Raw genomic sequence first — 16,125 nt, forward strand, 5'->3', positions numbered from 1 at the left:
AGGAAAATGTTAAGAAACTTTTAGGCAGCTAGGTGGCACAATGGACAGAATGCCTGGGCTGGAGTCAGGAAGACTCCTGTTCCTGAGTTCAAAAGTGAGTTCAGATATTAGCAAGCCAAATCCTGGGCAATTTACTTAATTGCTTAATCCTGGGCAATTTCTTTTTTTTTTTTTCTTTCCTGAGGCAATTGGGGTTAAGTGACTTGTCCAGGGTCACATAGTTTAGGAAGTTTTAAGTGTCTGAAATCAGATTTGAACTCAGGTCCTCCTGAATTCAGGGCTGGTGCTCTATCCTGGGCAATTTCTTTAGCTCTGTAAAATGAGTTAAAGAAGGAAATGGTAAAAAGCCATTCCAGTACCTTTGCCAAGAAAACCATAAAAGTTAGGGTTGACTGAACAAAGAAAAGAATTTCTGGTCCCAAAGACTGAACTAGAATAAATCATACCCTTCTGCATAATGTCACAAAAACTGTCTTGCCTCAGAAATTTCATGGCATATTCTATATGTCTTTGAGTTTATATCCTCAAAAGAGTTTACTCAATAATAATAATATTTTTTGTTTCCTTTTTTATGCCTACTTACATCTCAGTCCAATACAATTAACATTACCTTAAATTTCTAGGTTATAGAAATAATGGGATTAGACTCAATAACTTTTGAGATCTCTTTCAATTCTAGAACTAAAATCCCATACAAGTTTAGATTTGACTCCTAAAGGCATCTAGTGATGTCTTCCATTACTGAAAATCACCTTTTGTTGAGTTTGGCCTACCAGTTAGGCGAAATCCTATTCTTGGTTGCTGAAGTTACTTAGCTCTAAAATGTAGTGACATGTGTCTATTAGCTGGGTAACCAATTTATCCAACATAACTAATACCTTCTCATTAACTGCCAAATTAAGGCTAATGTCAATGTGCGGTTTCCTTCATTGAGATCCTGTCCAGCAATGCCAACAAGAGAAAACTTGGCTTGGTTCTTCCCCAGTTCCACAGCATAGTTACAGTTCTCAAGCTGTTAATGATCAAACAGAAAAATGATTTAGTATTGTCATCTTCATATGAAATTTCCATTATAAAGCACATGGGTATAACAGATGATGGATATAATACAAAACTCATTTTTTTTCAAAGTACTAGCCTTTATTCTTAACTCCTCTGAATACTCTTCCCCAGACAGAATAAAGGAATCTATTATCAACATTTTCTATGACTTTTCTTAAATCTGAACCTCTGTTATCATAAATGTAAAGAACTCCCAAGAATTAAAAACTCCTTCAATGAAGAAGATGGCAATTTGGCTCTAATTAATAAATTTAAGAGAATTGCCTGAGGTCAAGTGACTCATTGATGGTCACATGGGTAGTATGTAGAGAGACAGGATTTGAACTTCAGTGTTCCTGATTCCAATGCAGATTCTTTCTCCACTATGCCATGCTACTTCTTATGATGAATAATGTCTATCCAGATAGATAGAAAAAAAAAATTAGGGGAAGGCAATTGGAGTCAAATGACTTGCCTAAGGTCACACAGGGTGGGTCTGAGGATGGGTTTAAATTCAGCTTCTCCTAACTGTAGGGCTAGCACTCTATCCACTGGGCCATCTAGTTGCTCCAAGCAGAAAGTTTTTGTTTTGAAGGTTGAAATCCATTTTCTTGGACTAAGGAATGAATATGATAAGTAGCCTAGATTTGTATCTCTAGGGGTCTGATTCTATGGTGCAGTGTTGTTGTGGTGTTGTTTGGTTGTTCTAAGAGAACTATAACATAAGGGAAATAATCCTATGACAAATAAGTGAATTGGATTTTAAGTGAGGGAGGACTGTGTAAGGTCACCTACCTCACTTTCTTTTCTAGAGTCCTGTAGGGTGGCAAGATGTAGATCAGAATGACTAAAGATGACCCTGGATGCAAAAGGAAACCTTGACCTCTTTTAAGTTAAGGTCTTTAAATAAGTCTCAGTTTAACTGAGGCAACATCCATTCATTCAGTGATTAAGGCTAGGTAAGAAATGAGGCAGAGCATGGTCTCTTTTATCTAGTCAAATAGCTTTTCTTTCTCTTTTCCTCTCTCCTTCTCTCCTTATTTCCCTCTCTCTTTCTCTTTCTCTCTTTCTTCCTCCCTCTCCCCCTTCTCCCTTTTTCTCCTTTTCCCTCTTCTTATCCTTCTCTCTGTCTCTGTCTCTCTCTTCACATATGTATATGTGCACAATACACATATACATGTGTTTGTATGTATGTGTGTGTATTTGTATATTAATCTGTGAGGAAAAGAACCTCTAGAATTTCTGGTCAAAACAGAAAAAAAATGCTGTTTATATTTAATCCTATCAAGACCCAAACAATGACTAAGTGGGACCTATTATTGATCATAACTATAATTCATCTCAATATTTTTATTACTCCAACAGTTACCAAATGTTCTACATAGTAGATGCTTAATGATATTTTTAAAAATAAATGTGTCAGCTAAGTCTTTCTTGATCAATGGAAATAGTCTCCAAATTTTCCTGCCTGATGATGGCATCATACTCTAAAGAAAGGGGAAAGGAATGCCTACTATGTGCCAAGTACTTGCCACTTTAATCTGATTTAAACCCCCAAAGTGCTATTATTCTCTCCATTTTAGAGATTAAGTAAGTTGCCCATGATCAAGCTAGTAAGTGTCTGAGGTCAAATTTGAAATAGCTTCCCGAGTTCAGGCCCAGTGCTCTATCCTTGCTACCTAACAGGAGAAGTCATTACTACCAAGTTAAAGTTTTTTAAAAGTGTCTGAATTGAGAGCATAACGCCTTGGAAAGCAGAAACATTTAATAAATCTTTCCCTGGAATTGAATGACCAGTTTGTAGATGTGTACATCATGTGCCAGATGATCAGACTTGTCTCTCTGGGTGAAAATGGTGACAAGTGTTTGAAATATAACTCATATCAAGAATTTTTCACATTTTCTTACATTCATACTGTACTTGAACTGCAAAACTACAGCAAATTCATCAAAGCATTGAGTATTATTGCCCTCTACCACACCTTGATAGCGATTCAACCTTCATTAATTAATTGTTCAACAGATCCCTTGAATGGCTGAGTTTATGGCAATTCACATGGACAGTTTGAATTTCTCATATTCCAGGCCCATATCAGACTGCCAAACCTACCTGGGGCTACATAATATCTAGAACTTTGGTACCTGATGTGATTCATGGCAACAAATTGTAGCTCTTAATGTGGACATTAGACCTATTTGCCCAAATAAGCCATCGACACAAAAAGAGAGTGTCTCTCTCTCTCTCTCTCTCTCTCTCTCTCTCTCTCTCTCTCTCTCTCTTTTTGGCTGAGGCAATTGAGGTTAAGTGACTTGCGTAGGGTCATACAGCTAGGAAGTATTAAGTGTCTGAAGTCAGATTTGAATTCAGATCCTCCTACTTCAGGGGCTGGTACTGTATCCACTGTGCCATCTAGCTGCCCCAAGAGAATCTCTTTTGCAAGGTATAGTGGAGACCTAGACAATCTATAGGAGCTGTAGGAATATGGCATTGTCTTCTCTAATAAACTCAATCAGAATATTCACATTCAGTGTTTTTGGTAAACTAATATTTAATTGTAAAGAGGTTATTACCTAAAATAACAGGGACACTTTAAGGGGGAAAAAAAAGCTGCTCTAGTTTCTGATCTTTGTGTTTTTGTGTAAATGTTACTTATTTGAGCTTGGCCTCCTGATAAATTATTCACACAGTGTTTGGCAAGGTTATTCCTGCATTAGCCTATTTGAGTCTGGCAATGGTATTTGCCTACCTTCTTCATGTTACCCCCCAGTTTAGGGTATGGCGGTTTGTTCACTCGATTCCAGTCCACAGGTACTTTAATCTTTTCATAGAGCTGGAAGATGACCAATGAGTCTGACAAATCACTAAAAGAAAAAAAAATACTCATATATCGCCTCATGTAAACCTCATATAAGCCACACATCTTTTACAGAACAAAGCAAAGAAGAGTCATTTTCCATAGGAAGTAACACAGAGAAGCTTAGAGCTTGTAGACTGCTCTTTTCAAGGTAGATTTACTAAGAAGTAGTGACCCAAATTTTAATTACAATCTATGCTATTGAATATTTTTTCCCCAAAAAGGAAAGGAAGAGAAAGATGTAAGATCATGAAGAACTGTGACATATCTACTAGGAGCTTTGATTGCAGATCAAATCAGTGGGTTGACATATCCCTGGTTTATGTCAGAGAAGGCATGAACAACAACAACAACAACAACAACAACAACAACAACAACAGCTTCTTTTAAAAAAAATCTGTTCATTTAGTAATGCAAAAAAGCCATACTTATAACTGCATTTTTATGATACTTTGAAATTTACAGAGCTCTTTCCTATGCAAGGATCCCTATATTTATAGATAAAGAAACTGAGGCTAAAAAGGTTGAGTTTTGTTCTCAAGGTCACATAAAAGAATGACATAGTAAACAGTTATTCAAAATATCTAATTCCAAATCCAGTCCTTTTCCTGCTACCACCAATGGTTAGAACAAATCAGTGTGATACATACTGAAGCTACTAATAGGGCTAATAGAGGATATGTGGAAAGCTGGCTACTTGGCCTACTGTAATTGAGAACTAAAAAAAAGACCCTTAACCCAACTTAACCATAGATCCCTGTTTTGCATTTAAATCTAAATAGCCAGCTCAATTTCCCAAAGAACTCTTATCATAATTTTTCTTTTCTTAAAGCAGCCCCAAGAAATCTATTAATCTATGGATATGGATGCTGTCCTGTTGGTCTCACCATGTTGTCTATCCTCAGAAAATAAGGTGGGTGTGGCCATATACTTCTTGTGTCTGTTATTATTTGGAGTGACTGGATGAGAATAAAAGACAAAAGCTGAATTCTTTTTGTGCTTCAAGATAGGGAAAACCATACTTGAAGATATCTCTTTTTAAGGTGTTTCTAGGCCAAACTTCCATGTCTCCTTACCTGTATAAATGATTGACTCGAGGACTCACACCCAAGGAATTCATCCAGTTCCTAAATGTACGCTCCTCCCTGGTCTCACCTAAAACAACAGAGGACAACCAGTTATTAAAGAAATGTGTAGAAAACATGTTATCCTTATAATCAGAATAGACAGAGACTTTAAAAAAATTCCAAATGGAGTGAGAAAGCAGCTGACAAGAGGGACTAATAGTAATGAGCCTTGATTTCAGCTGTTATCACTGACCAATTCCAATTAGTTAAATCTTTCTTCCTCCCCCACCATGTATGTGCCCAATACAGTGCTGGGCATGATGAAGAATACAAAAGACACCAGAGGCCTTGTGCTCAAGGACTAGTGGTCTAATCAGAGAGATAAGACGGCTGTGCACAAAAGAGAAAACAGTTTAAGACAAATATAATTACTAAGTGACCAAATGCGTGATATAGATAGTAAGTGCTAAGGGAGATGAGAAAGAGAGAAACAAGTGTGGGTCATCTTTATAGGAAAGATAGCATAGAGGAATATGTTTGAGCAAGGACTTTAAATACTCATGAGATAGATCTCTTTGGGTTGCTTTTTTTTGGTGTTTTTTTTGGGGGGGAGGCTTTGTTAATGGGGGAAGAGGAAGTCCAGGAGGTAGAGAGAAATGGGGAAGGTGTTGCAGTCCAGGGAAAAAGTGTGAACAAAGGCATGACAATGGAAATGAACATAGCATCTGTTAAAAGATACTAATTCAATAGACATCTTAAGATTCCTTACCTGGAATCAGAAAGATCTGAATTCAAATTTGACCTCAGCTACTTAATAACTGTGTGATTCTGGGCAAGTCACTTAACTCTATTTGTCTCAGTTTCCTCATCTGTAAAATGAGCTGGAGAAGGAAATGGCAAACAGCTGCAGTGTATTTAACAAGACAACTTCAAATGAGGTAATGACATGTCAAATGAATCACAACTGAAACAACTTGAACACATTAAATTTAGAAGAAGAATGGCTAAAACATCTTGCCCATGGAAACTTCCATTAAGTCCCTTAATATCTATTTTTTAATGCAATGTTTTATTTCATTTAATAGTGAGATGAAGATGTTGATGTTTCATCTGAAAATAAGATGCTGTCCCAGTCATTTTAGTTGCATCTGACTCTTCATGACCCCAATTTGGGATTTCCTTGCCAAAAGTATTGGAATGGTTTGCCATTTCTATCTTTGGTTCATTTTCAGATAAAGAAACTGAGGCAAGTGGGATTAATTAATCTGCCCACGGTCACACGGTAAGTAAGTATCTGAGGCTAGAATTGAACTCAGAAAGATGAGTCTTTCTGACTCCAGATCTGGCACTCTATTCACTGATAGTGGGATGAGCATTGCTTTTTTGAAAGCATTGAATCCTGATAATGGGTGAAAACTATATATAATGGATGGGATATAAGAGTAGTTGGTTATTTCTTCTTGATTATAATTGATATGACTTATCTGTTTATTCAATTTTTTTCTTTATGCCAAGAAACTTAAGTGCTCACCAATGTGTTCTGTTATGTTTGTAATCATTTATGAATTACAAACTGAACAGCTATCCTATGTGTTTTGATTTTTCCTAACATCTTGATATAATCAGTTAAGAGTTACCTTCAAAAGATCCCCAATCAATATCTTGGTTCTCTGGTTTATGTAAGGCAGGGTATCTGTTGAAGAGATTGGCAATGAAAGCCAAGTTCAACTTGGGGTTCCCACGGACAACATCTGTGGCGGTGACAAATTGCCGGCATCCCAGTCTTTCTGCTTGTTGCAACATACATTCTGCCCTCTGGATGTCATCCTTCTCCTGCATCAATTTAGACAGATCTCAAATCTTGGTCAAAGGACCATAAGTCTTGAAGTTATAGATATAATATAAAAATTAACACTAGGTTTACTTATATCCTGGTATTTTCCCATGGAAACTACACCACATTATTAGCATTTTATTTATAACTTTTATTTGCCTGAAATCAATACCCAAGATATAAATCTAAAAGAGATCTTAAAAAGATTAACTCTAGAACTGGAATTTTATCTAAATGAATTATAGATAGGTACCTGTCCTTTAAAAAAAAAACTTCCGAGACAATTCACAAGTTCTTATAGTAGAATCTAATACATAATTAAATGTATCAGGTATTTTTAGAAGATGCCTCATTATTCAATTTTGGACAGATTATATAAAATAAGTTTATAAAATTGTTTAAAAATCAGTTAAAATTCTACAAGAATAAGAATTCCTTTTTACTTTGGGACTTACATAATATATAACATAATAGCAATAATAGCTTATTATATAGCACTCTAAAAGTTTGCAAAGAACATTGTATACACTTCTCATTTGAGCCCTATAACAACCCTGTGAGGGAGATACAAATGAAAAACCTAATGCTCACTAATAAAGGGCCTTACCTCAAGATTATATAGATATTAAGTTTTAGAGTGAGAATTTGAATTTTGGCTCTCCAGTCTTCAAGTCCCACATTCTTTCTAGTATACTGTATAGTCCCTTAGACTATATATATCTATATCTATATCTATATCTATATCTATATATATATATATACATAATACGAAGTATATTCATATTACCCAAATGTTTTCTTACTCATCAGTTACTCAACCAGTGCTTAGCATATAGTAGTTACTTAATAATGTTTACTGACTGATCAATTCTTTTCATTTGCCAGGCAATTGGGATTAGGTGATTTGTAAGTATTAAGTGTCTGAAGCCACATTTGAACTCAGGTCCTCCTGACTTCAAGATCAGTTCTCTATCCACTGCTCCATTCAGCTAATCCAACTGATCAATTCTTTAACTCTTATATCTTGTTTTTTAAGAGTAAGAATTCCTTAACACCAATCCCATTCAGTGAGGCACAGAAAAAGAGTGATCTTTGAACTTTAAGGTCTTACTAAGAGAGAGTTTATATGTCCATTCTTACCCTTATTCCTGACATGTCAATAGTAATAGCTGGAATACCTTCTTCATCTCCTTTTGGAGCCACCTGTTCAAGCAGGTGGAAATAAGCTTTGGAGTCCTGAAAGAAAGCAAGAAATTACATCTTAAAATAATGCAATAACTACAGGTGTGCTATGACAGTATTTCCCAATAGCAAGCATGCTTTATTTCTGATTCAGTAAATATTCAAGATTAGAATTTCATTAACAAAACTAGAAACAATTTTACTAATTTGCATATTATGGCTTATTATATAATTTCACTTCAATAACTTCTATTCAAAAGCAATTAAAAAAAACTTTAAATTACAAAAAAACAAAACAAAACAAAACAAAACAAAAAACAACCATATGCTACCATTGTTGCCATTTAAGAGGTTACAGTTAATTTATATGTATTAAGTTGTATGCATGAAAAATATATACCTTTAAAATGCTGTAGAAGTCAGTCAGCTAAGGATTAAACAAAAGACATGACAGGAGGAAACAGAAGAGTTCAAAGAAACATTAAATGGACACTAAGCAAAACAGAAGAAAGTCAGAGATAGAAGTTGAAGCAATCAGCAAGCATTCTTTAGGACTAAAGGGGAGAGTAAAATAGTGCATGCAGTAAATTCTTGGCTAGACCTTTTGAACTCACAAATCCAGAAATAAAAGCCAAATTAATTCTATCTTACAGAATAGTGACAGCAATTTGAGTTTATGGATGGTATTTTCACTATCCTTAATATTCTGGAAAATGTCTCATCCAGGAGAAGAATTTTAAGAATTTTAATCTTTTGAAAGTATTTTCTTATTTTTACATGTAAAATAGAGATTAGAGGGGAAAGGGAGAGGGATAATTTAAATTCTCTAAAAGCAGATTAAGTGATCATATGTATTTTAGATAAAAACAGTTATAGAGATAGTGTTTTCTACTTATTAAATCAGAATAATAGTATAGTGTTATTCATTTCTCTTATTAACCTACACTGGGAAAAAGTGATTTTCAATCCCTGTCACACCATCAGACCTAACCTCAATCTTTCGGCTTGACTTTTTTTGACAGTCTCTTTGGGGGTATTGTCAAGGCAGTTCAGTATGAATAGATAATAAAGTCCAAATTCTAAAAACAGGGCTTAGTTATATTATATGCCATAACATTTCTTGCCACTTCGGTTATATTCAGAGTCCCAGGAAAAAAACAGAAATAGCCAAATCACCAGATGCCACATAAAGCTCCCAGAGACTAATATGAACTCTACAAACAGAATGACTGTCTGCTGTCTCCATAAATGTTGATTTTATGTGATTTAGAGTACATATTTCTTTTAATGTTGCCATCAAAAAGAGAATTTGCATCAATATATCAATATTACTGTACTTTTAAAAATGATTCTTATCTCCTATAGAAACTTTTCAAACTCTCAAGTGGTTACAACTCTGAAAGAGCTGAATAATTCTATTGAATAGAAATCAGTTTAATTTGTGTTTCTAAACACAAATAATCAAGTAGCTTAATTTTGATTGAGAAAAGATGTAACAATTTAGGAAGGCTGAATTGCTAATGGAATTTGTGATTCAGTCATTACAATCATGTCCAATTTTTCATGACCCCACTTGGGATTTTCTTGGCAAAGAATTTTGGAGCCATTTGCCCTTTCCTTCTCTAGATCAATTTATAGAAGAGGAAACTGAGGCAAACAATATTAAGTGACTTACCCAGAGTCACACAGCTAGTTAACATCTGAAACAGGATTCATACTCAGGTCTTTCTGATTCCAAATATTGCTATCTGTTGTACCACCTAACTGACTTTAGTTAGGTGGGAATATGAACTTGAGGCTATTAATAGATATACCAAGCAAATAGGAAGCTTTCTATAAGGAAGCATCCCTGTAACTAGAACACTATGGAAAAACCAATAAGAGAAGCTAAGGCTTCAGCAATGTAAAGAATCATACCAATTATCTAGCTCACAGCATACTTAGTGCATAAAGCAGATACTTTATTGGAACACCTAATTTACAGAATCCCAAGGATGGAAAGTATCTTGAAGGTGTGTAAACCTTGTCTCTGTTTATTAGCTTATCTTCAAACTATCTATCCCTGAGTAAAGCTTTTAGTCTCTTGAGCAAAAGACAACCACTTTTCTTGTAATGCAATTAAATGTACCATATTTTTTTTAATTACAATGAGAAATTACTTTCTGCTGTCTAACAAAAATTTCTTTCATCCTATCTCTGCCTTTCCCCACATCTTGATTTGTTCTCGACCAGAAAAAAAAACAGCTGTTGTTTCTCACTAATGTATCTTCTTTCTGTATGTTTAAAAATAGCAATTATGCCTTCTTTGCGGGGTGTCTGAAACTGATAACTGAGATTTTAGTAGGAAAACTCTTATTCAGGAGAAGAGTTCTCAGATTTACTATATCTGAAATTCATAAAATTTTTCATATGTAGAAAATAAGTACATTTTCACAAAATCTTCACTATAAAAACAAAAACAAAACATTTTTGTTCTTAAATTCTTCAAAGAAAAATGAGTTTTGTTCATTTTTTTCCCCTGAGGCAATTGGGGTTATGTGAATTGCCCAGGGTCACACAGCTAGGATGTGTTAAGTGTCTGAGACCAGATTTGAACTTAGATCCTCCTGGACTTCAGGGCTAGTTCTCTAATCACTGCACCATCTAGCTGCCCCCTTGATCATTTTTTTAAAATTTTTTAAATTTTTAAAAATTTTTTAAATTATTATTTTTTTTAGGACTCAAAGATATTTTACTTTATTATTTATAGAAAACAAAACAAAACAAAACCCACAGGTCCAGATACATCAGGTTAACAGCAGGTGCAATTTTTGGTTCACATTTCTAAAAATTGGCTTCAAACAAGACAGCTCTTTGGCAGTCCACTATTTCTATCCCCTTTGTTAATATCATTTTTGCTTACATTCCCTACCCCCCTACCCCAAGTTAACATTTATATTATCTACTTAAGAAAACAAGATAAACCAAGAATGATGCATTGTGGACTTTGCCATATACTTCAAGTGAAAATTGCTCCTTGTTAGAGCAACACATATCATTTGATCATTTTTTTAAAAGAAAAGTATTCACCAATGATGAAATTAGAAAGATAGCAGTCATATCTATAGTATAACCTGCTCCTGCAAAAAATGACATTTGTTTCTTTTTCCTTTATATTCTCTTCTTCCTTTGTTTTACCTACTGAGCTCCAGTAATTGCTAACTGATGTACATAAGACTTTTAAAATATGTATAACACAGTCACTAGAGCCTTGGAGATGCCTCCTCAGACCCAGGAGTGATAATTTCACCAAATCCAAAAGCCTATAGGCCAAAGTTCTTAAACCTGAAGCTTGTGGAGATATTTCAGGGGATCCATGAACTGATATGAGGGGGAAAAGTTATACTCTTATTTTTCACTTACTTTTAATCAAAATTCATCACTCCCTTAAATTTTAAATATTTTTCTAAAGGGTCCATAGGCTTCACCAGATTGCCAAAAGGGTCCATGACACAAAAAAAGGTTAAGATCTCCTGCTATAGCCAGATCTAAAGAACAGTATCTAGGTGGAACTTCAACCAGTCCTAACACCTTCCCTCCAATACTAGTCAAATTGAATTCAACTGCATTCTTCCTACCTTGATGTCAGTACTGAAGTTGTTGATTTTATTGCAGCCTGAATTTTCCAGGTGATAATTTGCCCATCTCAGCAATAGGTCCTCGGGGGAAAGTTTCATCAAATCCTCCAGACTCTCACCTTCCCTCAAAAGGGCAATCAGAGCTAGACAAATAAAAAAGTGAAAAGGAAAAAAATAAATCCGAGGTGCATATTGAAATTGGCCATGTCTTCTATCAATATAATCTATGGAATTAATCTGAAGAAGGAATTAATAGTCCTTTAACCTCTCTGGGTTGGGTTCATCATCTGTAAAATGAGGCAGTTGAAAAAAAAATGTCTTCTAAGGTCCCTTCTAGTTCTAACATTCTAATTCTATGACTTGTCCACATGGTATCATACTGATTGGCCAAATTTTCTTTTTTTTTTTTCCTTCATAGTCAAACTCCTTAAAAAGAAATTGAGGAAGGGAAAAGACAGACTAAAACTCTGTGGAGGTGTAATGGAAGATTCCAATTAGATTTAACACAAGATCCCCATAGTTCTTTCTCCCTATTAATCTCATCTCAGCTAATATTCCCTGTGTCCCTGCAAGGAAAATGGATGGAAGGCATAATGGCTTTATTTGTTATTCTCTAATTTAAAGTAAAACAATTGAGGCAAACAAAGAAGTTAAGTGAGCTATTCAAGATCCCAATGGTACAAACTAGAAATATATCACTCATATTAAAATCCACTCTGTGTTCACTAAATCATGTTTCCTGATAAGATATTTACTTTTCAGAAATCAATTAGATAACAATGACAATATAACTGTTTCTTTTCAATTCTCAGAGATATTTTAGAATTCAAATGCTTGTATAATTAAAACATCCCACCAACATAATCTATTCTCCTTTCCACTTCCAGAAGAAAAGGTTTTGTTTAGATGCAGACTTATTTTAGAATCTGCCATTTTCAAACCAAAATTTTTATGCCACAGTTTCTAAGATTTATATTGGCTCTTTTCCTCCTTTAAAAACATTAACTATAAAGAAATATCACAAGAATACAATATATATGAATTGAGAACATGTAAAGTTCTCTGTGCTGATTATTACAGTTATAAAATAAGATATAAAAGACATCATGGGACACTCCACAGACTATCACAATTCAAAGACAGAAGTGACATATCTGGCTAAATAGAAGTCAAATAAAAGTTACATTTCAAGTCCTAGTCATATCTGTATATGAAATAAAGCTTTTAGATTTTGAAAACTGAATGTATTCACAATCATTTAATTATGCTCTTATTTTACATATGAGAAAAATGAGGCTCATAAAGATGAAATGGCTTGTTCAAGATCTCATAGCTAAATCAGTGGCAGACCCAGAATTAGAAATCAAGTTTCTGGAACCCAATCCAGGGGCCTTTCTATTACAGTCTTGTGTTGTGTGGTATTTAGTACCTACCTGTGAGATTGGAATATTGTTAAGTTTGTATGCGAATGGAAAGGCTTTGTTGTAGCAGGTGTTTAAACTTACATCAGTACTTTCTTATGAATTGTAAATCTGACATGTGACTTGTATTCTGCTTAACACATGAAAATTTCTTCAAGAATCTACATTTCTAGATGGGGATAATTCTGTATAAATTCAAGCACAAAGTAATCTACAATGTTCAATTATTATATTGGGTGGAAGTGGCACAACAGATAAGAGTGCTAGGCTTGGAGTCAGAAAGACTCCTCTTAATGAGTTCAAATATGGCCTCAGACCCTTGCTAGCTTATGTGATCCTGAGAAAGTGACTTAACCCTGTTTGTCTCGATTTCCTCATCTGTAAAAGGAGCTGGAGAAAGAAATGGCAAGACACTCCACTATCTCTGTCAAGAAAATCTCAAATGAGGATCATAAAGAGTCAGATATGATTGAAATAACTGAACAGACAAATATTCTATTATCTAGCTCTAAAATGAGCTATCTGAGGAAAGGTTTTTGAGGCTGAAGTCCCAGACAGCTGAAGTAAGTTTCAAGTTCCATTTAAATAGGCTTCACCAGCCTGTGGTATTAAGAAGCTTTCACTTTCTTATTTTAAGAAGTCTGATTATTATGGGAAAGAAGAGAAATGACAAAATATTGAGTTTCATCTGCTGTGTCAAGTAGAGAGCTCAGTATTAATTTACATATACTTTATTCAAGTCATCTTTAAAAATCTGAACCTGCATATCCACATCATTCTCTACTTCATCAAAATATATGCATTAATAGAAGGTTATCCCAGAAAATAATAGGCTTTAGCCTCTGTACCTTCATTTCTGCTGAGTTCAATATCGGCAAACAATCCAATTTTGATGACTTGCCACAAAAGGCCCAAGACCAGATAAGGTTTTCCCTCTTTTAAGTCCTCAGCTCCTATGTTAACAACATGGCACCCAATGGCTGAAGCGGAGTTCAGAGCCAGGTTCAAATTCTCCTGGAGGGGGGAAAAATGAGAAAACATGCCAATAAATACCAGGTGGTAATTAATGGTGACAACAACAACAACTTGACAACCATCACTTGACAACCAACATCTAATTTCTTCTGAAGACCTTACAGAGCTTTGAAGGCTTTTTTTCTCATTAGACCACATAACATCTCTAAGAAAAAAAACAGTGGTAAAAAAAAAACAGAATGAGAAAAAAGAGAAGAATTTAAGATAGAAGACCCAATGGTTAGTCTAATTCTGTATTCTTCAAAAAACAAATATTAAGTGGAGTAACCATTTTAATAATGATTCTTACATTCCCCATCCTGCTGGGATGGAGGCAGCACACTAAACCCCCTACTGAGAAAAAGTCAACATTATAATATTCAAGGAGGCCACCCATTGTCTTGTCATTGCCTATGCACTATAACCAACAGTTGATGTAAAGAAAGGTCATAAAAGAAAGAGGCATTAGCTTTCTTGGCATGGAAAGTGAGTGGGAAGAGAATAATAACCAACATTCAAATTTCTGGAAGAGATATGGCTGGTGGTGTTATGTATATTTACTGAGTACTTATAATATTTAAATAACTTGGTTAAATAATATTAATTTATTATAACCATGTTAACTCATTTATACAATTTGGAGAGGGGTTAAAATATGCCAATTCAATTTAAACACAGTGATCTCAGGGCCATTTGAAAGTCAAGGAAAAAAAGGATGGGAGAATACTGATGGAAATGGCCTACAAAGCAGGAAAAATGTCAGGGATTCACAGAGTTATGATCAAAGAATAATACAAGCTTAATCTTACACAGGGCTTTAAGGTTTGCAAGGAATTTAAATTTTCCTTTGAAATTTTCAATTGCTTTTCATCCATGAGGTAGGTGCTATTATTATCCCATTTTACTGATGAGGAAGTTGAGGCACAAGAGGCTAAATAATTTGCCCAGTGTCACACAGCTAGACAATGTTTGAAGCAGGATTTGAATCCAGATTTTCTTGGCTCTTCCATCATTCTATTATGCTGTAATGTTTTTCCTTTATTATTTAATTTTTTTTAATTGGTAAATTCAATTTTATTTTACTTTTATTAAGATCTACCTTCTCTGCCTCTTACTTCCTTGTTCTTTTCCAATGAGAAAGCAAGAAAAATAAAACCTCTGTTACAAATGTGTACAATCAAGTCAAACAAATCTTTACATTGGGTAAGTTCAAAAAAAATATGCCTCAATCTGTATTCTTGAGTCCAACACCTCTCTTTCAGAAAACGGATAGCACATTTCATCATAAGTCCTCTAGAATTGTGGTTGGTAACTATATATTTTTTAATTAAAGCTTTTTATTTTCAAAATATATACATGGATAATTTTCAACATTCACCCTAACAAAATCTTGTATTCTAAATTTTTTTCCCTCCCTTTCCCAATCCCCTGGTTGCCCATTACATTCATTCAAATTACTATGTCTTCCAAGATTTTGTCTTTACAATATTGTTATCATTGTTTAAAACGTTCTCCTGGATTCTATTCACTTCATTCTGTATCAGTTCATACAAGTCTTTCTAAATTTCTCTGAAACTACACCATACACACACACAAACACACACACACACACAGACACACACACACATATGCACATACACATGAATCTATAAATTAATACATTACAGATAACTAATCAGTGATGTATAGTCTTAACCAAGTGGATTCAATTATTTTATAAAACTGGAATGCAAAGCAGAAAATTTAATGGTTTTGAACCCACTAACTTCTGGCTAGTGTTCCAGTTAATCAAAGTAATTGAATGTTAAAAGCAGGTTATATTTATCACACTAATGCAGCCAAAGTGCAGTGATGGCTGCCAGAACACTTCCCGTTTTCTACCCTCTCATTTCTTAGAAAGGCTTATCGTTTTCACTAAAATGGCATGTTTTTGGAATGGGCTCAACAATAACTCAAAGGGGAAGTTTGAAGTTAAATTTAAGCTACTAAAATTTTTCTTAATTTATGAATCTCCCTCTTCCCTCCACTACCATCCCCACTCCCATTTCTTTTTTATTGTAATATAGGTATTGATTATACTAAAAGACAGAAACA

The 16,125-nt window shown here is 34.5% G+C and overlaps 1 protein-coding gene across 1 annotated transcript in view; it reads right to left on the minus strand.

Moving 5' to 3' along the window:
- LCP1 (lymphocyte cytosolic protein 1) overlaps positions 1–16,125 on the minus strand; it is a 60,095-nt gene that overhangs the window by 12,078 nt on the left and 31,892 nt on the right. Inside the window, exons 8-14 of the mRNA XM_051987306.1 lie at positions 13,866–14,031; positions 11,597–11,739; positions 7,938–8,033; positions 6,601–6,796; positions 4,973–5,051; positions 3,789–3,903; positions 879–1,012 (exon numbers count right to left, since the gene is read on the minus strand). Of these exons, the coding sequence (XP_051843266.1) occupies positions 879–1,012; positions 3,789–3,903; positions 4,973–5,051; positions 6,601–6,796; positions 7,938–8,033; positions 11,597–11,739; positions 13,866–14,031 (929 nt within the window). The remainder of the gene's footprint in view (positions 1–878; positions 1,013–3,788; positions 3,904–4,972; positions 5,052–6,600; positions 6,797–7,937; positions 8,034–11,596; positions 11,740–13,865; positions 14,032–16,125) is intronic.

This window comes from Antechinus flavipes, chromosome 3 (assembly GCF_016432865.1).
Source record: "Antechinus flavipes isolate AdamAnt ecotype Samford, QLD, Australia chromosome 3, AdamAnt_v2, whole genome shotgun sequence".
NCBI lineage: Eukaryota > Metazoa > Chordata > Mammalia > Dasyuromorphia > Dasyuridae > Antechinus > Antechinus flavipes.